This window comes from Coturnix japonica, chromosome 2 (assembly GCF_001577835.2).
Source record: "Coturnix japonica isolate 7356 chromosome 2, Coturnix japonica 2.1, whole genome shotgun sequence".
NCBI classification, from domain to species: domain Eukaryota; kingdom Metazoa; phylum Chordata; class Aves; order Galliformes; family Phasianidae; genus Coturnix; species Coturnix japonica.
In genome coordinates this window covers 45372068-45396801 of record NC_029517.1, presented here as the reverse complement: position 1 = coordinate 45396801, position 24734 = coordinate 45372068, and the positions used below count along the sequence as shown (strand labels likewise).

General features: G+C 40.6%; 1 protein-coding gene across 3 annotated transcripts in view; it reads right to left on the bottom strand.

Annotated features, from left to right (window-relative positions):
- TERT (telomerase reverse transcriptase) overlaps positions 1–21107 on the bottom strand; it is a 45291-nt gene extending 24184 nt beyond the window's left edge. For 2 of the 3 annotated variants that reach the window (XM_032442340.1, XM_032442341.1), the window contains exons 1-13: positions 20803–21107; positions 18112–20026; positions 16138–16333; positions 12972–13161; positions 9657–9839; positions 8877–9038; positions 8419–8514; positions 6581–6666; positions 5585–5698; positions 4343–4414; positions 3432–3617; positions 2034–2160; positions 1639–1700 (exon numbers count right to left, since the gene is read on the bottom strand). In XM_032442340.1, coding sequence (XP_032298231.1) covers positions 1639–1700; positions 2034–2160; positions 3432–3617; positions 4343–4414; positions 5585–5698; positions 6581–6666; positions 8419–8514; positions 8877–9038; positions 9657–9839; positions 12972–13161; positions 16138–16333; positions 18112–20026; positions 20803–21081 — 3668 coding nt within the window. In that variant the 5' untranslated portion in view covers positions 21082–21107. 3 annotated transcript variants of the gene reach the window in all.
- Between the last annotated feature and the right edge of the window lie 3627 nt (positions 21108–24734).

Genomic DNA, 24734 nt, shown 5'->3' with positions numbered 1-24734 from the left:
TCAGGAGAAAAGACCTCCAAATGATGTATTACCTCACAGACCAGGATCCTCGCTCCTTTAGACTATCTGGAAATCAGTTCTATGCAAATTAATGTATAGTATGCTCCCTTACAACATAGCTTGGACATATTTTAAACCTGTTGGCTTTTTTCCTTTGCTCCCAGCTCTGAAAATACAACCCCAATTATGCTGAATATATTGAATATATAAAACACTGATTTATTATATTTTTTTAATTCTTTGACAATGTAATACTCATCTTATTAACACAGCAAAAGTATAATTACTTCAAGAAATTCTAGAATGCTTCAAATTTGAAGTATTTACTTTAAAGTGTTTAAAGGATAAACAATATTACTGCACTGAGTCACAGAGTTCTGACTGTTAGTATGGTGGAAGTCTTTGTAAAGGTATTCTAATGTAATGTTAGAGTGGTGTTTTATTAATTGAAGTGTCACTATAACAGCAGACAGAAGTAGCTTTGATCAATTGTGTGAATCATAGAATCACAGAATCACCCAGGTTGGAAAAGACCTTGAAGACCATCAAGTCCAACCGCAGCCTAACTATAGTACCCTAACTATAACAACCCTCTGCTAAATCATATCTCTGAGTGCCACATCCAAATGGCTCTCAAACACATCCAGGGATGGTAACTCAATCATCAAAGGAAATCATGAGTCAGTCCCAAAAAAATATTTAAAAGATTTTAAGGTACAGTGCTGTAGTAGACAAGTCCAGTCACACTTCTTGGATAATGATACAGAGAATAATACAGATGAGTTGATGGAGAATGAGCTGAATTTAAGAAAAAAACCTCAAGTGTCACTTCCTAAGCAGAACTCTAGCAAAATAGCATATTACCTTCTTTTGTAATTGCTAGGGTTGCGTTGAACAGAAAAATACTCTCAGTGCATGACAATCCTATGGTAATAACATAAGCAACCACCAAAAAATATGAACAAAAAGGATTTTAGAACTGTGAAGTAGGATACTAAATCTTTACGCTATTCTTTAGACCCATCATCTTCCTGTTTCACTCAGTACAGCCAATCATGTGAAGCTTTTGGAGCAGAGTTTACTTTTTTCTCCCAACCTCCTTATCAGCTCTGATTTCTTTCCCTTCATCCTTGTTTGAAGTGCTTACTTTCTCTGCTAGTGAAGAAAAGCTCAGAAGTCAATAACGTTTTCACCAATTAAGAAGCAATGAACACATTATCAGCAGCTAAGAAAATCAGAGTTAACTTGAAAGAATGAAACCCCACTTAATGCAAAGCTAAACAGGTCAAAGTTCCATATGATTTTAATGGATACAAAGTTCTAAATATAATCTCAATATAACCTGCTTCTCATTGCTCCTAGAGCAAAACAAACTGTTCTTCTTGAAGTCAGCTGTAAACACCCACAGATATTGAAAATTAATTTGTCAAAGTGTCATTTAAACACACATACTAACATCACCCTCTATCCTGAATCTAATATAATGCAAGAAAACAGTCTTAAGACACAACTGTGTGACTTTCTACTGACATTTAACAATGCACACGTTTATGGTATGTATTTTGCTAAGCAATAGCTGCTGTGTGTCAAGACAGTGTCATGGAACATTCAGAATTACTACAAGAGGCAGTGACCTACCTGTAAGCCTGAAGTAAAAATATCTTGTAGATGTTAATTAAAACTGTTTTAAGGCTGTTGATCTGGAACAGAACAGAAACAGAACCACAAGAATATTTTTGTCTTAACATATCATTTTGAGTTCAACAGCAAAAGATGATTTAGAGATGTAGAGAAAAAAGACAACATTTCATGCTATACTTCCATTATTTCTATTATGTACCTGAGCAACAACAGGCTCAGAACAGAAGGCTCAATTCTGGAAGATCCTGACACCCCAAATATAAGTCAATGCAAAGATTTCAAAGTTAAGGGTATAACCTTTCCAGCTCATCTCTTAGGTTAGTATTCAGTGCTGTTTAATGCAGTTTATCACTAATGAAAATATTTACACGCATCCATTTCCACAGTCTCACCTTTAAATCAAGAAGCAAAGGATGGCATTTCAGTTTGAGGACTGCAGTCAATTTGCATTTCATGTTTTTCCCAGCTAATCTACTTGAATTGAAGGAAAGACTTGATCTGATAGAAGTAAAGGCATAACTAGAAGGAGAAATAAATAAATAAGACTCCATGGGCTAACAGACTGAATTAAATTCTGTGAAATAAAGCTAATTTAACTTTTCATTTTAGAGAAACTGCCTCCAAATCAATAAGAAATCCAAGAACAAAAAGACGATTATAATAAAATTCAGACTAGAAACCAACAGGACATTGTCGTATTAAGGCTATTGTCTAGGGAATTACTCCAGAACCTCAGAACAGAATCATTTCCAGTTATTTAAAACACCACCATCACTGCCACCAGCAACCTTTAAACTGATTTCAGCAATAACTTTGTTATATTCTGTGATCCTTGCAAGCAGGAGCTAAGTTTACCTTGGCCCAACAACCTTAGCATTGCAACTACTGAAGTCAGCAAGGAGATCATTCCATAACAAACATCTTCAGAACTCTGTTTGGTGCCTCCCAGACCATGAGCACCAATGTTGTCAGCAACATAAACTGTTTCTTCCATTATTAAACAAGAAAGAAAGAAAAAAGTCACACATTTCTTCCCCTTATCTCATATTAATTGACCAAACTTTTCTCTTTTGGAAGACAGTTGAAGAACTTCACCATTCCGGTAATGCAAAACCTCCTTCTAATTTCTCACTTGAATGTATTCATGGGCTGTTTGTAGACAAAACTACAATATTATCCCTCTGTTTAAAGTTATTTTTCTGTTAATGTTTGAGAAATGTCTAATGCCATCTCTAGGGGTCCTTTCAAAGTGCCTATAAAGCTTTTCAGCAGGATATGTTCTGAGTTTTATGCTGCTTTAGTCAGACTGTTCCACATCTATGCCCATGTTGATGGTTTAAAGGCAGGTTACTTCTTCCTTATGTGAACACCTGAAGTACATCAGAGGAAACCCCTCTAGAGCTTAAAGAACTACTAGTCCCTCTAGTGTACAGAAAATGAATTCCAACCTATATTCTTGCAGTACAACTTCTTGTAGTAAGCTGCATACAATGTGAATCCAGAATAATAAATGTACTTATACCAACTGTGAAGGAAGTTAAACTGAGGTTATCAAATAAAATTTCTCAAAAAGCATGTAGTCACCATGTGGTACATGGGATAAAACATATGTGCATTCCACCAGGATGCACAAGTATCAGAAAAAAGAAGTTTAAATAGCTGTATAAGAAACAGAACTGTAAAATGTATTTTGCAGTTTATTCAACTATACTATTTACAAGATGCTCTCTTGTTTTTCACTCTGTGTATAACATACTGTACAGCTGATGCTGGAATATACAACCATTTACCTGGAGTAATCACAATAAACCTCAAGTGTCTGCACATCCAATAATAAACCACACCATGAGATCAAACGACAATCTGGCAGCTGTTTGAACTTGGAACATCCTGGGATATCATCAACAGGAAAATTCACTACAGTCTTCTTGGCATTTATTACAAAGCCATACTCAGGAATACCTGCTGCTATAGTCCTAAAACAGATAAAAATGGTTAGCCACAAGAAAAAAAAAACACCACCACAAAAAACAAAAACAAAAACCCATGCTGTGTGATGCATAAAAGAGCAAACCCAATAATGAAGAGAAACAGCTCTTAAGATTAATAAACACAACTAGAAATACACAAAACTGAAGTCAATGCTGGTAAATGAATAAAAAGCTTAGTGGAAAAGAAAAGCTTTCAAGTGCAGGCTTCAGGCTTTTAAAAGGGGAGAGGAAGAGGTAGACTCTTATTGTTGAGAAGTAATAGTCAGAACACTGTCTCCTCAGAATGAGATTCTCAAGTCCCTCACTTCTAACACTACATTAGGAAACTGCCACTGCTTCCTTCACTTCCAGGGAGTTCACAGGACCTATAGATGCAGAAGAAGGATCTTCCATAGAGGAGGCTACCTGTGTTCAGAAAACCAACAGAGCTTGTGAAGAAGCTAATGCATGAGTGATATTACATTGGAAAGCTATTACAGGGATTAATGGCTTTGAGGCATCCCCCAGGTTCAACATACTACCAGAAACATAGATTTAAACATACCCAGAAATTTCCCCTTGCTCTGAAACAGAACTGAGGACTGAAATCTTTGAAGTACACCATAAAATCAAATGCATCTATGTGTACATAGAAGTATAAAGAATATCAAAGTAAATGACCTAAAAGGTGCTAATGCTTATTACTATAAAGAATATCTTTAATACCATACCTTAGAAAAGTTCTTGCCTGCATTAAATGTGGTGTAACCAGCAAAAAGTCATCAATAAGACGTATCAGGACTCTGTAATCAAGAATAAAATGTCATTAAAGTTTTGAATACATAATCCTTTCAAATCTTTGTCATACTCTTAAGAGCAATAATTTGCCCATTTTAATTCACAAGAAAGCAGAGGCTAAGAATTTCCAAATCAGGTCTCATGAAGAAATTTTCAGTTCTGTTTTTTCCCTAAAAGGCAACTGAGCAGAAAAAAAACCAAAACCAAAAAAGCAAGGTAGCTGGCTACATGATACACGACAGCAGTTTTCAGCACACAACCTGATCCTCACTAGCTTCTCAGATGTAGCATTTTACACCCTTGCAAGGGTGACTTGCAGTATCCTAGAGTATAAGGCAAAGAAAAGAGGTTTAGTAGCAGGTGCACAGGCAAAGAGATTCTTTATGTTCTATAGTTCTGTCTCCATTTAACACTGTGAAGCTACAACTTGGATGTAAAACAGTTGGATGCTGTGTTCAGTTTTGGGCACCTCAGTACAGAAAGGACAGTGAAGTGCTAGTGCAGGTCCAAAAAAGGACAACAAGACTTGTGAAGGGCTTGAAGAATATGCCCTACAAGGAGAGACTGAAGGAACTGGGGCTGGTGCACTTACCCAGAGTACTTTTACACATTACTTTTATCTTGTTTTAGACAGAATTCACGGGAATGGAGGGAGATGTGAATAGGAACAAGCTTCAGGGGACTCAGCAATGCCTAGCTCATGTCTATGAAGCTGAGATTCACCTGGCTATTAGTTCATGGGGAGGTAAAAAGGATGCTGTCTTTTTTTTGTTAATGAAAAAGCAGAGTTTTCACCACACAAACTTTCAGCAATGTTCCTACGAACCAAGAGCATGTAGGGCACGGAAGATGTTAGAAGACCAATGTGGCTTGTAGTACAAGAACCAACATGCTTTTTAAAGCATGCCTAACTACTGTAGTCTTTATAAGAAGTCATCCATGCCCACATCTAGGAAAACTCTTCATCTCTTTTCTTCCCAGTCATATGACAAATAAGGAAATACCCTCTAAAACAGTTACACTGACACTAAATCAGCAGAGACCTTTGAGTTTACCATGCTTCTGCTGGAGAGCTGAAAATTCTTGAAATTCAAAATTAAACTTATGAGAAAACATATACACACTATACAATACCACACCAGAGTACACAACAAAAAGCACACAAATCTTCCTACCCATCTTTCTGGATCCCAGGAAGTAATTTGTTCTCCATGTCTCCATAGCATAAGCTGCAAAGTAAGGTTGACAAAATGGAGCCCTGTGGGATTCCAGAGCATTGTATATAGTACCTAAAAAAGAATAAAAGAAAAATATATACATATATATCAAAACATGCAGCAAGACTGTAGTAGTCATTAAACATGTACATGTGCTTCAGAACATCAAGTATAGCATACAAGTTTCAAGAATAAAACAGCTGAAACCTGTTTTCCCCTCTCTCTGTCCAATGCGTTTAACTACTGTAAAATAAAGTTAGCCTCCCAACAGCAAGAACCTAGTCATCATAACACATCTCACTGAACAGAGAAATAAAGATCCTATTTGTAAGTGGTTTCTACACTTGTTACACATATGCCACCTAGAGGCAAAAGCTAAATAGCAGATCAGTATTTCTGGCACTGCAAGAAATTTTATTTCATCCTCCTCTGTAACAGCAGATGCCAGATTTTGGAGTTGCCGCTCATTTTAATTCTTAATGCTTCTATTTTATATTTTTATTGGAACTTGCCAAAGAGCAAGGCCATGCAGAAGAGGTTTTATTTCGTACTACAGACTAACAAAGCTTGAGCACTATTGCTTGGGCCATCCCCTTGCTTCTGTGGTCATCTCCATTCTTTTGAACAACATCTGAAGCTCTAAATGAAGGTTACGTACCTACAGAATGATACTGTCTGTGCATAATTAGCATCATCCGCACAGGAAATAAACTTGTTAAACTCAATCATTCAAATGTAAATGGATCCAAACTGTTCAGATTTCTTTATAAGGCATAAAATTAAATTTCAAAACAGATTTCAAATTAACATGAAATAAAATTCTTTAAAAGATACCTAACAGAAATTCTCTGAGCCAATAAAGGCATCCTGTTAAGCAGAAAAACAAACATCAACCAACCAAATAAACAGCAAAGAAATCCACACATCACAAATGTATTTGGTTTTATTTCTTACCTGTGCCCAATCTCCAGGATGTTATTATGTAACATTTGAAGAAAGAAAGTAAACAGGGTGGAACTGTTCTCATTAAAAGTTAAGCACTAGAAATGGGACAAAACAAAACCAAAATTGTACTTTAGAAATGTGTTAAAACTAAAACATAAAGTATAAATTGAAAATATACGTATTAGCTTACCTGAAGAATTAGACTGTAACAGTTTAGTTAAAATCTCTAAGGTAAGAAACAAAGCAAACATCTAAAATAAAAATCTGAATATACACTCCAACAAGCAACTGTCAGCCAGCAAATAAGTAACAGAGTTGGTTTGGTTGTGGTTTGTTTTAGGTTTTTACTTCAGGAAAAAAAGAAAGCTTTGATTAGTGTTATGTTTAGAAAATTGTATATTATACTAATAAATATAAAATGCTTTTAAAAGTGCTTAAATATTATATGGGCTTACAACAGTTTATGATACCTCCCCTCTTTGGGTCATGTTCTACCCTTTCTAACTTATACGTTCTTTACTATTCTGTGAGTACAGGTAACACTCTTCTACCGATTCTGCTACAAATTACATCTCTCTCCCCACATTACCAATAGCTCCACGCACAAGAGCCTACGCAATTATATTAAGTCTTCTGTGTTAAAAACATGTAATAGAAGTTCCATTTAGAACAATGAAAGATACCTGTCTGGTCATCTGTGGCTCATGATTTTGTATGCTGGTATAATGGAACACCATGACGCCAAGCCACAGACGTATCTGGAAACTGACTTGGTGCATCATCTACCTCTACACTTTGTCATGCTCCTTTTACTGAAATAATTGTTAGGAACAAACATTATTTAGAGTTAATACAGTTCTCTGATGCATGTGTGTTAAGCAACAGACAAGCGCTTGCTTCTTTTAGTAGCACTAGCTGGAGCAAATATAAAATTGATGCAATTTTTATCCATTCTTTAACTTAAAAAGCAAGGAATCTCTTCAAACAAATAACAACAACAAGTTGATCTTGTTTTGTAATGCACTCCTGCAAATAAAAGTTTATTCTTAGAAGCTTTGGCAGGAAATCATTAAAATAAGCTGATTTTTGTTTAAGTCATTTCTCTATTAAGTGAAGTTTGTTATTCAAAACGCTGTATCTATTTCCCTGGTTACTCAGCTTAGAACACACAGTTTACAGCCTTAGTTGAGTGCATTTTGGACAGAGTGCATGTAAAAATGCTTATTTACTTCACTGGGAAACTGCTGCAATAAAAAATGGAATTCATTAGGAAAGGGAAAAAAAAAACATAGCGGTTCAAATGAAAGTTTAAGACACCAATGAGAAAATCTGGAAGAAGTCTAGAATTACGTATCACCAGAGTTCCTGCCTGAGGCACTAAATCCCCTGAAAGCCTGCTACAAACACCAGGTGAGATGGAAAAAAATCTGTCTAAAGAAGGTGCTGAGTAACTAGAACACAAGTAGTGCCACTATATAACACAGACATTCATCTAAAAATAAACAAAAAAAAAACCTCCACATAATACCTCATAATACCCCCATCTACTTAGTGTAGCTTTCTCTTTCAGTTGAGAAGATCCCACCTTATTTGGAGAGGAATGACTCAAACTAAAAGAGGGGAGATTTAGACTGGATATTAGGACATTCTTTACAATAAGCATGGTGAGGCACTGGAACAGGTTGCCCAAAGATGTGCCCCATTCCTGGAGACACTCAAGGCCAGGATGGACAGAGCTCTGAGCACCGTGGTCTGCTGTAGGTGTTCCTGGTCTTGCAGGGAATTTGGACTAGATGACCTTTAAGCTTCTCCACTTCCAACTCAAACAATACTAAGATAATATTTACCTGTTCAACTACTATTGCATTTCGTAATGAAGTTCTCTCTTGAAGCTTGGATACAAACTGCTTCATGTCTGGAATAAAATCCTCAAAAGTAGAAACCTGTGTGTTGAATATAAAATAATAATAATAATAATAAAGCCATAAAATACTCAGTAGCAGATGACATTTTTTCAGTGAAGGGGCCTGTTTTAGTGCATTATTTTAAACCAAATAAGTCTGGTACTGTTAAGATGAAATCTCAGCCTCACCAATCTCCATTTACCTTTACCCTTACTAACACTGAAGAGTAAGAAACAGCTTTGTTCCCTCCCGGAAATTTCCAGCACTACCAAAATGAAGGTTTTCTGAAGTAATTACCTATTCCCCATTATTTCCCATTCAGACAAAAAAAAAGCTCTGAATATATTCCTTGGACAGAAATATAGTAACAGTAGTAATTAAAAGAAATGATCAAGTCATACGTGTCTCTTATAGAGCTTCCTGGCTTTTCCAGTTGGGGTAATCATAATCACTGCATACCACCTTATTCCATAGACAGTTTGGCTCTCAGGTTTCAAGACCTGTGAGATGACTTCCACAAGTTTCTTGTGAGGAATGGTATCAAAAGCTCTGGACACATCACCCTGAAATAGAAAAAAATATCTTCCATTATGTTCTATACCTTATGTTTCAATATCTTTCGTATTTATCAATATATCACCATAAATACTGTGACAATGCGGTTACTATATAACCACAACTGATGTATCACATAGGAATGAAATTACAACTTTATTTATTCAAAATTGTGACAAGGAAAATCTGAAGACCCTTTCCTCACCTCAGTCATCAGTGAGTTTTTCCCTTGCAGGGGACAACCAAACTCAGTTTTAGTACAATGCCTGTTACTAGCAAAAAATGGTACAGCTGTCCCCACATTCATCTGTACCACACAGAACTCCTTTCATGATTAGATACTAGTGGACACAAAAGGTACCATACTGGAAGTTGCCTAAACAGTTTTAAATATTACATTTCACTGGAGTTTACCGCTGACATTCTTATATGCTTAGTATTCTAAGAAACCTCCTCCTCTATATATAGTTATGACCATGACATCTTAGACTTTTGGAAAAATAGAAATCTAGATGCTTTGCTTTTTCTGAATCTCACACTATGATCTTCACTTTGCATTTATTTGTCATAGTCACATATCAAGGCCTCGCAAAAATAGTCTGAATGCAGGATTAGAATAGACATACCTTCACAAAGTAGTAATGAGGCATTTCACCACCTGATTCAAAAACCTTTGTTACAAATTCCTTCCATTTCCTGTAGATGTCATCTCTCCCGAACACTGAAGAGCCAATGATACTGGTGTTTACAGTTCGTTCATAATTTAACACACTAAATAGATTCTTTAGCTGAGTGTTATAGCGCTGTATCTAAAGAGACCAAAGAGAATCATCCTGAGGTGTTGAAACACACTAAATACAATACATAAGTTTCTCATTTAGATGAGCTATGAGAGAAAATCTGTGTATTTGCTGTACTATTTTGGTCAAATACGGTTTTCAGAAAGCACAAATATAGGCATAGTGACTTCCTGGAAGTGACAAAACAGCCTCAAAAACACCAATACGGCATCATAGTCATGGACATAAATAGACTTGAACAAATAAAACCACCAGTGGCTATAAGGTAAGAAGATATAACAACATATGCTTGAGACTTTAAGCTAAACCCAGCTGCACAGCCACATGAGCCTCTACAGATAACTTATGCAAAGATTTACTCCAGCAAAGATTTAACTCTCTTAGCTATGGGAATAGTAGAGTACAGCAGAGTGGCAGTGAAGCCCTGCAGGTCTATCAGCTCTGTCAACACAGACCAGGCTATGGAAGAGTTTGGAAAAGGCAGGCCACGGTATTAAAGGAAGTAAACAAACTGCACACATAACACATTAATGAATCAGTTTAGACCTTTGGATAAATGCTCCAAAAGTGTACACATAAATTCTAAACAGTTTCTGACCCTAAATGGTAGCATAGAGTGTTAATTCACTGGCTGATCCTGCAAAATACTTCTGACTAGGTCACAAAAAATTACTGCTCAACTGACTGCTGAAAATTAAGACACTTTCCTGAATTACTACAGTGGTTTCTTTTCTGATATAGGCCAATTTCCTACGAAAAACAGTCAAAAGGGTAGCGATGTAGCTCAAAGATAAATGCAAGCAGCAAGATCAGAGTAGTTATCAGTAGAGAAGTTTCTCCTCCTTAATGCTCATGTCCCTGGATGGCTGCCTTAATACCATCTCACAAAGCTGATGGCCATCTGGGTGTTAGCACACGGGTCAATAAAAGACAGTTGAGGCTTTAGCATTCAAAACCCAATTTGAACCAGGCCTGTGAGACCTCCAGCAGCAGTATATTCACAGCAGTAACTTCTCATAATGCTGGCAGGAATTCTCTCCAGTCCCTTAATTTTACAGAACAAGTCTAATCCACAGAGCTATCAATATTTTTTGCAAAGCCTAAGGGTTTGCTTGAACCTCTGCAGAATGCAGTACAAGATTATACACCCTCAAACAAATCAGATCATTAAGAACCCTCTTCGGCCTTCCCATTATGTTTGTTTATCTGTGTATATATCTATGTATTTACACACAGATATGTTTAAGTTCAAACAAAAAGAAGGTTGAAAAGCAAATATATATTAAAACCTCTATAAAAATAAGAGCATAACCTACACTGTTTGAGGACAAACTCACAGAACTGGACTCACTCCACCACAGTTTTGGCAGCAAAGGTTGAGAGCTGCCCAAGAGCCAGGAGTTGATTTGCTGGGTACTTGGGAGATTTCTCCTGGCAATTCATCTGGATGCATTCCTCTGCTGAGCTACAAGAACTGACAAAGTCTACTACTGCAGTTTCAGACTAGCTTTCAAATTCCAAACCCTGGAACGCTGTCAGATGCAGAAAGAATCTGAAGATGGTCTTCATCCTATGATTTAAACGCCTGAAGGAAACTGCTGAGCAGAGACATGCTGGAATATGAGACAGGTCAAAAAACTGGAACAGATGGCAGGATAGCAGGCAGTGGAAGAAATAAACTGAGCAGCCATGCAAGCTGGGTTAGGAAAGGAGGGACGGAAAAGGAAAAAAAACCCAAATACTACTTCCAATAGGTTGTAAGCCCCAAATTATTGAACAAGATAATTGTTCTGGAAGACATTTTCTGTGTCTGTCTGCTATCACAGAAGAAAAGTAACTACTACCTGTCATGGTTTTATAAAATCATTAGCATTGCCTTATGATGCTCTCCCATTTTTGACGGATGAGGCCTTTTCATGAACAGCTGATGTCCCTGGCTGCTTGTCAGCACTCATGAACAAGAGTCTACAGCTCCCACCTTCTAGCAGGCATATATCTTCCCTGTCAGCTCCAGGGCCACCCAGTTAGCTGAAGCCACTTGACCAGCAAATATAGTTGACTTTTAATCTTCATCTTCTGGGCATTCAGGTCTGGGGTCATCTTCTATCCCATTTTGTTACAGGAGCAAGAGAACCTTTTAAAGCGCTACAGCTTTTTTTTTGGATTAACTGTGGGCATACTCTCAAGTCTGACAGTACAACAGCCACAGACTAGATGAAAGTAACACTACAGAACAGCTTTTCCTTGATGTCGTTTAAATGCAGAATGGCACTACACACTCTGAACCATCAGTATTAAGAAGCTGTTGAACTCTCACCCAATTGGAGAGCATTTCATCTTGTGCTCTCAATGGGATTCAGCCTTAAGGAAAAAGAATCAATTTACTCATGAGAGATAGTGGAACTGTGCTTCCACTAAATTTTGCAGTTAAATGGCCTGTTAAATGGATTATTGTATGCACTCTGTGTTAAACCTTTGTTCACACAAAGTAGTAATTCTTATCTTACTTCCTATTTCCTTACTACACTTGATCCAGCTTCCTCATCTTTCTTAGGCTTTCTACCGCAACACAACACATGTGGTTCACCATTGTTTGGCCTGCTAACTTGGCAGGCTCCCCTTGGCACAACAGCCAATTAGTCCATCAGTGCACTCAATAGGTATTCAGGTAAATCCCAGCTGGCCAAACTCATCTGTCCCTAACCCTCTGGTATTCCAAACAAATAGGACATTAGTGCTGAACACTGAGTACTTAGTGTCATTGACTCTTCCATCCTACCCCTATGGATGGCTGTGTCCATCACAGTCAGACTCAGTAAGAAAGCCTGAGGGAAATAGACAGGGACAAAGAAAGAAAGAGAGAAAACATGCTTATCCAACAGACCATGCTGTTTTGTTAGACTAGTATCATTAAGACAGGCTTACAAACAAAAGCAAATAGTTCTGGAACTGCAGGCCAAGGATGAGCACTGGGAAGGGAGAAGTGAAGCTAAATTTCAAAGAGTAGGCGCATTCAGTTCTTTTGATGTTAATGTTTGTTTAAAACCACTTTAAAACTAGTTTTACGTTAACTAAAAAACTTCAACTCATTTAACAGCTGGTTCCATCAAACCTACATAGAACAATATGAAAAATAAAAACCTTCTTTTCTCTGCTTTCCTTGCTGAGTTTCTGTCCTTCAACAACACGGCTTAGTCTTACTATGGGTCTTAAGCCATTGATTTTAGGAATGAACCGGAGCCTTGATGCAATAGGAAAATACTTTTTTTGACGGATCACGTCCATCTCCTCTGAAGATAAAGCACGTAGATGTACTTTGGCAAAATGGTTTCTGGAATATAAATACATATTGAGTATAAGCAACAGAAAATGCAATAAGTTTAAATATTTCACTCTTAATGTAACTGAACCCAGATATTTTACTAAAGAGGTAATTGCAAACACTAATCTCTACAGAAGCTGGTATGAAATCTGAATTACAGAATAATTCCAAATATCGATGTATATCAATGTCAACATAACACATTAATAAAAGAGCATATATTTCTCTCTCTGATGTAGACTAATGTAATGAAAAAGATCTAAATTAACACAAAAATTTAATCACAGACTAGCCAATTATATCATGGTTTCAGAAACTTGAAAGATATAAACAAAGGATAACAGTGTACAGTGTAACAGGCTGTTGTACTTCAAACATTTAGGGCAGCTACTACCTATTAAAAGTTACAACAAAAGGGCAATTATGTATCCAGTAGCATAATTCCAAATAATCAGTCTGATGAGCAGCAATCAGATAAAGTAAACAGCAGAAAATAATAAAGAATGGAAGACCCTTAAACGACAGACTGAGAAATGTCCTTCCCCACACAGGTACCTCTTCAGGATTAACAACTCAGTTTAGCTCAGTCCAAATCATTACTAAGCCATGCAATTAGGTAGGAAATGAAAGTGGCACAAAGACCTTTTACTTTCCTTTTTATGGTGAAAGCATGCTACCTGCAAAATAAAGGAGCTGGGTAACTGTCCTATACCACTTATATTGTTCAGAAGGGAAAGAAAAACAAAACAAAACCAAAGGTTGTTCATTCTTCCCTGGGAAGTGGAATGAGACAATTCAAACCCCTGAAGAACAAGGGCTGCAGATCTAAATTTGCATTCAGATTTTGATGTCAAAACACACAAGCCAGCAGGCTGGTTTAGCAAAAGGATGTCATGGTATCACAGTGCCCCGTTGTGGAATTTGATGTCATTTTGCCTGAAGCAACACATGCTGCTTATTTCATGGCATTCGTAGCAGTGCTGCTGATCAAGAACATGCACTAATCTAGTGACCTCTGAACCAAACTACCCTCATTCACACTCACAGCACTGTCGCACATTGGACCTAGTAGAAATCCAAGTACAAGATCTGGCCATCAGTCCCCATGAAAACAGATGCTGTTGCTGTGACAAGGTATCCATCATTTTAAACAAACAAACAATCAAAACAAACAAAAGGCTCTGCATTACATGGGCCAGGTAACTTGAAGCAACAGTATCTTGAAATACTGATTTCTTTCCTTTAAAAAATAAATAAATAAAATACAAAATTTAATAAATACTGTTTTTTTCAGTATGGAGTTTGGTTGCAAAATATCTATCAAACTTGATCAGGAATGCTGAGAAAACTAATTCAAGTCCCCTGTCAGATCTATACCCTTGAGTTGGATTCTGCACAGGAAGATTTACTCACACGTACAGTACTACAAGATAGGGATTTTTCTCCCTAAGGACAACACAGTGCAATGGCAAACTAATGAATAAAGCCCTGCTCAAGACAGCTTCATCCATCTTCTCTTCCCCAAAGTCTACACCAGGAGCTACGCTGGCTGTAAACACTTTCTTGTGAGCCAGCTCACAGCAATCAACAAGAGCGGCTTCATCTGGAGAGGAGGAAGAACCAGGGCAGACACAAAACAACCATCAGGGCAGCAACAGAGGCCACCTGATACTGTTCACCCAGGGAAGGTAGAGGCAGCTCAATATACTGAATATGTCTCCTGAGAAAGGGGAGATGGTGCCTTGAGGACCTAGAAATGCCAACCCCAAACAGCTGTTCTCAGCTTCTCTAAATCCCCATTTCTCTCTACCCACATGAAATGGGTATCTTGCTACCTGCAGGAATTAGGATTAGGAACTGGATTAGGAAGAGACCTCACATTACACAGCACACTCCAAAAAGCAGAGTGCTGAATGCCCTACCCTTGTGCGTGAAACTTCAGTGTGCCAAAGGTCCACATAGCCCCATAGGTCTGATAGCCAACAGCAAATACCCTGTCCTTATAGCATGCAGTTGGCTGTAAAGCACACAACAGTACTTCCCTGAGGTGCTGCTCCAGCTGACAGTAATCTGTATTTCAAGGCTATCCTGAAGCCAAAGGTGGAAACACTTGGGGAAGAGAGAGGAAGAAACAGAATCAACACAGACAGGGTTCCTTGGTGCTCAGAGCACCTGAAAGTGCACTGGAACTTCATGAGAGAAATTAGTGACAGGGAAGAAATGGCTAAACCCAAAGCCACTTGCTTTCTTTTAATCATGCACCCCATTAAAAACAGCATTATATCTACTATATAGAAATCAGTATTTGATGATACTTTATGCGTACACTCTTAAAAACCGTTAGCCATTGAAGTACATTAAAACTACATAAAACACTCACCAAACACTGACACAGTTTGAAGACAAGACAAAGCCTACCAGCTTGAAAACTATTCCACTGCGACTGTTCATATTGCTTATTTTGGGCTGCAGCTGCAAACAGGACCAGGGTCCCATTAAGTGCTAACACAAATAGAAGGGAGCTGCACAGGAGAAATATCAGTGGTACCCTCAGGGAGCATGGAGGGCAGAAAAGAGATGTAAAACATAGAAAGAAAGAAGAAATCACACAGAAAAGTGGAGATAACAGACATCCAGAAATTGAATTATTTGAACTGAAGCAGTTAAAGAAAATCCTGCCACTGTGATTCACTGATCATTTAGGTTTAAATCTGTGACCCATCAAACCAAAATCCTCCTCACCACGGCTATTATTGCAAAGGTTTCTGTTCTCCTACCAAAGAAATACAAATCTGATCAAATGTATACGAACTTACAAGCCATACACACTGCTCCTACAGGTAGATTTCCTCTTGGAAAATTAAGCACAGAAGGAAGATAAAGGGGCAATAGATGAAAGCAGGAATCAAAACTTCACACCACAGAACGCAAGATTTCCACATATTTCAGTCATGTTTGATTAGTTGTTTTTTTTTTTCATGTTACCTAATTCCGATGTTCTGTACCTTGCCCCAGATAAACTTTCGGTAGTAGAAAAGCGTGTTTTTCTGGAACATGGTCTCGGTGATATAGAAAAATGATTTGAGCAACTCGATAACATAGGAATCCATCAGCCAGTATAGGAATTTTGCCAATATTTCTTCACGGTAACAATGTTCATAGGCAGGAACAGAGTGATTACCTTCAATAAATAATTCAAATATAGTTAATGCAGGCATAGTAAAGATCAACTTTCTGTGCTAGTAAAAAACAGAAACAAACTAAACAGAACAACCTACACATATACTCCCTTCTTAGCATGAGGTCAATGAAAAGAGGAAAAACAAATACAGGTACAGCTCCAAATTTTCAGTGGTATTAAATAATTATAAATCACTGCAACTTTTCGATGTTTCTAATTAAAGTAGAATTTAGCAGAATACAGCTGGATTACTTTAAAGAGACGCTACAGAAATGTTTGTTAGATCAGCTGCTCTGCGCAAATCACAGCTGTTGCACAAACCCTGAGATGAGAGATGAAGCTTAAAAGTGAAACTTAGAGAATGGAAATCAGTTTCTAGTTCTGTACCCTGCTTGGGTTGCGTGCTCTTTGGGGGCAGAGACACTTTCATGTCTAAAAAACATACTGCCATAAAGAGATAAAAGCGTTCACTTCAATAGAAGCCGGAGAACGGCACTGAAAAACGCAGCGGCTGTGAGAAGAGGCTTTAAATGAAGGATCGTAACACAGAGGCCACCGGATACATAGATTAAATCAGCACTTTAAGTAGCTGTCCTGGAACAAGATGATTAGTTTTTAACATTTTGACATCAGATGTCAGTTTCCTGAATTGCCGTCATCATTTACAAGAAACCACTGCTACTTTTGGAGAGAAAAACACCTACAGTGCAGCAAAGCAATTAAATGCATGTTTAAACTTCAGGCACGAGGGATTTGCTTCAGAGAAAACGAAATTAAGTTGATGTGTTGCTTTTCCTGGATTCAGGCTATTGCACTTTTCAGAGGTAAGACATTACAAGTGACCTTCTACTTTCCTCCTCCATTGCAGGGAACCTGTAGTAATTTCAGAACCCTACTGAACCTTTTAAAAAGGAAAGCCGCTTTCAGCTCACATTACTGTAGGATCCAAGTACGTTACTAGGTAAGAATGCTGCAAGCATAGTGGTTAAAATATGTTCCACATTCTGTAGGTGGAGAATGGAATCACAGAACAATTACAACACGTGAGATCATACAGCAATCAACCACAGAACCACAGGTTCAGCCCTAGAATGATGCCCAAGGGTAACGTCTTTAGAGAGGCTTCAGAGAAGTAAGATCTGCCTCTCTTCACCTGAGAAGATGACTGACAAGAGGGATTCCCACAGAATTCAGAGCAATCAGCTGGCTTCCCTGCCCATACTGCTGGGATGACCTCAGCACCGCCACCCACCCAGCCCCAAATCCTGCTCAGTAAGGATCTCAAGTTCCCAAAGAAAAGCTCTAGAAAGGTAATGGATGGAGGGCAACTCCTACATTGATCCCTTACTGGTGTCTTTTTCACAGGGTAGATGTGAGGGGGAAAAGCCTGTGCAATGACTGCATACACGTGTCCTGGTTTGGCTTTAGTTTTGATGATTTATGGCAACCAAAAAGACTACACTTATTCCTTATGGGCTTTGGTCACAAGTATTGGCAATCTGGGGAGCAAGGGCAGAAGACAACGTGGTTTGTTGGAAGGTCTGGGTCCTGAATTCAAGTTTCTATATAACCATAACCTCATTAAAAACAAAAGGTGTCAGTGAAGATGCTCAGAGGAAGAGAGGTCTAAGAACTCTTCCCACCATCAAATACAATCACCACCAGGTTTTCTCCCTCAGCTCCTACTGTTACCAATAAACCACCAACTCCAAATCCATATTCAGCACCCTTCCCTCCCCGCCTTAAACCTGAACCCCTTGGTTCTGCAATACAAGTACCTTTGGCTAGACGAAGCCATACGCAGTCATTCACTCTCATCTTCCACATCAGCTGCTGCAATGAAAGCTTATCGTACTTCCCCATGGAAATGAACGCTTTCACGTTTTTTAAGAACCGGCATTTGTTATGGCTTGAACCCCACAGCTCAGCAGGGATCACCCGCTCCAGGCACTCCCTCACAAAGCCATACACCTGCCAGTGGCTGCTGTGCTGCCTGAGCAGCTCCCCGAGGAGCGGATCACTGCCCTCTGCGGGGTGCTGCTCCCCTCTCTCTGACTGCCCACATACTGGCATTGAGGGAGGAGCGTGGAAGCTGTTCAGTGCAGCACCCTCAGTGGACTCTTTCCCATGTTCTGTGTGCTTGGGAACCTTTGCTTCCCCAGGCAGAGCCACCTGCAAGGTCAGCTCCGTCTTTTCCAAACATGCTTCAGAAAGCAAAACAGGGCAGTTTTTCCTCAAGAAAACTAAATATGGGCACGTCTTATGGTTCTTTACCAGCTTCTGAAATAGCTCTCTCATTTGCCAGTAGCGTTTGGGCAACTTCTTTCTCCACTTTTGCTGTGGCAGGCTTTGGTTCTGCTTTTCCTTTACTGGGTTTTGGCTTAAGAATATAGTTTCTATAAGCCGCCTTCCACCTGCCTGACAATCTTGCAGGCGGCTCAGTATGAACGATTTAGGAAAATATTCTTGGTAATTGCGGGAATACAGCAGGAATTTCTTCTCAAAGTACACTGCAGAGCGCAAGAATCTATTTGGTAACTGCTTTGCCAAATGAGCTGGGGGATTTTCCTGCTTTCTGTCCCCTGAAGAAGCACCTTCCATCGGTTCAGTTTGCACAGAATTCAACCCAGGTTTATGGGATGGATTTATACGCCTCTCTACACCCCTTCTATTGGGTTTATGGGTTGGGTTTATACACATCTCTGTGCCCCTTCTATTGGATTCTACTCGTTTTTCTGCACCGGTCTTTACGCGTTTGTTACCCTGAACTCCTTGTGGAAAAGAGCTTTTATCTGCCACAGGCCTCTTCCCAGGGTGAGATCTGTGAACTACAGAAGGACCAGACATCTCACTGTTACTTCTTTCAGAAATGTAACGTTCTTTAATAAGACCTACAGCACGTGGTGCTACATGCCAGGTTCTATGCCTCTGGGAGCTACTTTGGTTTACATCAGGAATGATACTACAAGCCTGTTTCTCTATCTCTTTCTCCATTACTTTCACTCTCTTAGCCGCGATTTCAACCTGTTCTCCATCACGCTTCCTTTTTAAAGATGGCGCTCTATTTGGCAAACATAAACTGGAGCAGCTCTGTTTTTCCATATGTGCATTAACTATGCTGATACGCCTGCCTGCTTGAAAGTCCATTTTCTCAGAAGACTGGTAACCAGGCCTTAGGCTTTGTATCCTTTGGCTCCTTTTTCTCCTGCTGGAGACATGACCTTGATGTCTTGGCTTGCACTTCCACCACTGTGACTTAGAAAGATAGTGCCTGTGAAACACAAGCCTTTTTCGCACATAGTCAAGCAAGCTATTATGCTTAAACCTTGAGTACCGTCGTCTAACAAACCCTGGGGACGGCCCTATGTTACGTGAAATAAGTTCATAAACTGGTTGCCCGCAGACCTGGTAACAGTTACTTGGGGGAACCAGCATGAAGAGAGCACAGTGCTCCAGCAGGTACATCATCACGTCGTCTCCTATCCTGCTCAGCAGGATCTCCCAGAGGCCACTGATGCGAATCGTTTCTGTCACAGTATTGGACAGATAGCTGTATATGCACGAAGACGGCAACACTCTGAAGTGACAACTGTTTTCATCCAGCAAGGAGTATCCGTAGGCAAGGATGTTCTTCTTTTTCTTTTCACACAGTCTCTGTATGATCCTTGTGATGACTTCGTTCTGACTGGATAACTGCACAAAGACAGAAAGAGGGAGAATTGGCTCTTTAACCAACAGCTCTTTGACTAATAATGTGTGACCTAAAGAAGCAGACATGCCAGCTACACCCAGGCCTAGACTTCAGCCCCACGTGAGACCTTTGCAAAGCACATTCACAAGTGCTACTATGCCAGACCTTGCGTGCGCACTGCAAGATGTTTACATTCAGCAACCTGAGCCGCCTGCCTTAAGGAAGTCAGTTCGGCGCTGCCCTTTTGATCCTGCTCCTCATGCCCAGGAAGCGCCCGAGTCCCAGCTCAGGGCCTCCAGGCCACCGTGCCTTAGATCTCGTATTTCTCAGGGCCCCCATTTCCTTTTGCTTAAAATGAAGGAGTTTTAACAGACTAGAAGCCGCTCAATAAGCTCGCACAGCTCATTCCGCGCGGCGTAGCTCAGCGTTCCCCCACCCCTCTCTACCCTCTCACAGGGGAAGGTGGCACTTCCCTCCCAGCCGCTCTAAGCAGCCACATTCGCTCGCCGCTCCAGAGGAGCCCCCGAGCCCCAGACACACAAATCTTTGAGCCCACCGCCTTCAGAGCTCCGCCGCCCCTCTTTATGGACCACACTGGTGCTGGTGGTCCGTAACCATAACCCAGACCGGGCCGCGGGCGGAGGGGCGGCCCCGAGGGGAGCGGCGCACACACACACACACACACACACACACAGGTCACTTAGAGCCAGTTCCAAGGCGACCCCGTACACGGGGCGAGCACAGCGGGCAGGGTTGTGCCGCCGTACCCGCTGCCTACCTGCTGGAAGCAGATGGGCCGGGGGATGGGGCGAGCCCCTCGGGGGACGCAGACCACGCACTGCGACACGAAGGTCCGGTAGCACTGCGCGTCGTCGCCTCGCAGCACCTCGACCTCCCCCGTGCCGCCGTCCTGCAGCCGCCGGACGAAGGCCTCCAGCGGCGTGGCCTCGGCGTAGCAGCCCCGCAGAGCGCCCAGCACCGCTGCGAACGGCTCCGCCCGCGCCATGTTGTGGAGCCGCCGCCTCACGCCGACCCCCGGATCGGCACCGCGCTCCATCTCCACACGCGGCGGAGCTGAGGTGAGACGGGGCGGGGCGGGGAGGGCAGGATGTTGTCCAGCTGTGATGGGCGTAACAAGGGATGCTGCTGCTTCATATTGCGCCTGGGGAGCTTCAGGTTGGGTTTAGGAGTAGTTTCTTCTCATAAAGAGTGGTGAGGCGGTGGCACAGGCTGCACGGGGAGGGTGCCAGAGATGGTGTGTGTGGTGCCCACCACAAGGTCTCCCCTCAGTATCCTGTTCTCTTGACTGAACAAAACAAGCAACTTCAGCAGCTCTTCATACAACTTACCTTCTTGCATGTTTCTGGTTTACTATTGTATTAGCTTTTACTATTGTATTAGCTTTTACTATTGTATTAGCTTTTACTATTGTATTAGCTTTTACTATTGTATTAGCTTTTACTATTACTCACCAAATGTTTCTGGTTTACTGTTGTAGTTTTCCTGTGGAAGAATTGCACCTGAAGAATCCCTTACAGGATCAGGACTTGATAGAAGGTCTGTATTAAAGAAGAGTATTTGAAGGAGAGGTTACAATGGACATGAGCAGAGTAAGCCTTGAAACCAACCAGCTGAACCTGTGGCTCTCATTAGCCTCAAAAATTAAGGAGCTTAATTGTGTAAGGTAGTATATAATGTTCTACTCAAATCTTTTCATGGTTTCTGAAGGCATTATGGTAACAACATTTACACTAGACTTAAAAGATACTGTAGTGAAGTTCTGGGGAATTGCAGGTCTCTAAGGCTGGTGTTTGTTCCAGAAAAATTGTTAGGACTAACAGGATCTAAGATTCATACATACCAGAACAAAGGCCAGTTGCCTAGTCAACGTTGCTACTGCAAGAGGAAGGCCTGCCTTGCAAAGCTCTTGGATTTCTGTGAAGGGTTGAGAAGACATGAAAATTACAGTGGTGGGATTGATTGTTGTGTTCTGTTTGAAATTACTAAAACCTTGTAAGAAAATGTTATAAATAGGGGGAAAAAAAACCACAACACATTATGCCATTGTGTAAATTCTTGGCTTGCCTACATCTGGAGTACAATTGCGTTGTTCTGGTCTCTTTATCTCAAAAACAATGTACTAGAATTAGAAAAAGGACAATCCTGTGTGGGATAGTCCTGTATGAGATAACATAGTAGGTTAGATCTGAAAGTGTTGCTGAGAAAGGGCAAATATTGAATGTTTTTCCTTCAAAAACAACTAATCTCTTCCAGGAAGGAAAACGGCTCGTCTCTTGACATGAGTGCAACAGAAGATTCCAGTTCTTGGCACCTCCATGGCCTTCAAGTTGCTTCATTCCTGCTTAACTACCAGTTCAACTCTGCCTGTTTCTGGCAGAGCACTTTACCCCTTGACACAGGTATGTACTAAATGGCCATCCACAAAGAACAGAAAGTGATAACACTTCAAGGCTTCAGGGAGCCTCAGCAGGGGCTGTAATTGAGATATTGCACTGCTGCTACATACAGAAGGACAAGGATACAGAACAGTGACTCCATTTAGGGGACAATAAGGTTGGTGCCATTGATCTGACCTCAGGTTAGTCTGTTTCACGTATATTTTTTCCTTCAGCCGTAGGTCCAAACATGATGGCATCCTCAAGGTGTAACTCAATGGTGTTGTCTAATGCAACTATGGCCAACACAAGGCTTGCCATTTCACTTGAGAAACATGTTCAGGAAAAGAGGAAGAGGAGGAAGTGGTGTTAAGTTTGTCTTAACTCCTGATCAAGCTCTGATGGCAAGGGTTTAACCAAGCTTGAAAATGGCAACCTGATCCCTGGAATCCCCTTCAGCAGGCAGTGTCAGCAGGTCGAAGGAGGTGATCCTCCCCCTCTACTCTGCCTGGTGAGGCCTCATCTGGAATATTGTGTCCAGTTCTGGGCTCCCAGTACAAAAAAAGACAGGGATCTCTTGGAAAGAGTCCAGCGGAGGGCCATTAAGATGGTGAAGGGCTGGAGCAATCTCCCTATGAGGAGAGACTTAGGGAACGGGTTCTGTTTAGCCTTGAGAAAAGAAGGCTGAGAGGGGACTTGATCCAGGTTTATAAATACCTGAGGTGTGGGAGCCATAGTGGTGAGGCAGCAGTGCACAAGGAAGCAATGAGACTGTGGTGGTAGTGGAAGATACTCCCACAGCTGAGAATATGCTGCTTCCAGGTGAGTTTACAACTACCTGTCTATAAACTCTGGCAGCAGCGAACACATGCTGTCAAAGCTTGTCTGACTTGCTTATGGCAGTCAATTGTACGTGTTTCTGTAGGCTGAATTTCTGAGAAGACCTTTTAACTATATCACTTACCTTGACTCCTTCTACCAGCTGTTGGTGGGTCCCTAAGTAGGTGATGCCTCTTACTGATACATTCTTGGTGACAGTGATTACAGCAGTGATTAAATGGGCAGGGGGAGACTGCTGTGGCCAGGCTAGCAAGATCTCTCTCTTATTTCTTTTCATTACTACCATTTTGCTTCTTTGTGTTTCTATCATTTGCCTTGCGAGAGAACTCAGCAAGGAGAAGGGGAATGAAGCAATAGGGGAAAGAAGTTATTTTTTAAGAGGACAAAAAAGGAAAATAATGGGAACGTGGAGTCAAAGAACAGCCAAGGTTGTAAGAGAAGTATGATGTCCTTCATGAAGCAGGGCCACCTAGAGCAGGTTGCTCCGTGTTGTATCTTCAAAGATGGAGACACCACAACATTTTGCTGGTGTTATACCACCCTGAGAGAAAAAAAGATGTTTAAGTAGAATTTCTTGTAGTTTAATTTGTGTTCACCACATCTTGTTCTGTCCCTGGCTACCACTGAGAAGAGTTTGTGTCCATCTCATTAACGTTAGCTACTTGTGTACTTTAATAAGATCCCTGCTGAGCCTTTCCATCTTGAGGCTAAACAGTCCCAGTTACCTCAACACCTCCTTATGTGTCAGATGCTCCACTTACTTAATCATCTTAGGGCCCTTAGTGTCAGATACGCTGGGCTCACATCTGTGTATCCATTAGCCTTGTTCTGGAGAACCCAAATCTGAATGAATAATGAAGTCAGGTTCTCAACAGTGTTTATCCTTCAAGGCACTCTGCAAATACTTGCTGTCTGGGCAGCATAGGGAGCAGAAAAGGCCTTGCTTTTTTGTAAGCACTGTTCAGCATCAACTGAAACATTCATTACCAACTCTGTTTCCATCCCAGATCTAAAACACAGCACCACATCAGCTAATTATGAAGAAAATCAGTTCTACCCCAGCCAAAAAATAATGCAGCTGTGTTCTTCCCATTGCAGCCATCAGGATCACAACTACCACCACAGGCTGTTCAGAGAAGAAAATGCAGACAAGCCATTTGCTACTGACACCACTGTTTCCCCCATTCTTCTCATTCAGATCCATCTAAAAGACCCAGCACATGGCTGCAGCCTCACCCAGCCCTGTTGTTTCATAGTTTCATAGTTTCATAGTTTCGTGCGTGTTGTTGACCACAGACACTTTCTCCTTGGTCGCCCTTTGAAGACAGTGACATCAATGCCTAGAGCGTGTCACGGTGCTACTTGGCAGAGCCCATATCTGCAGCCACATCTCATACCATACAATACAGAGATGCCAGGATCTATCCCCATCCTGCATCTGTGTCCTCCAGGTTGTCGGTTCACTCCATCCTGG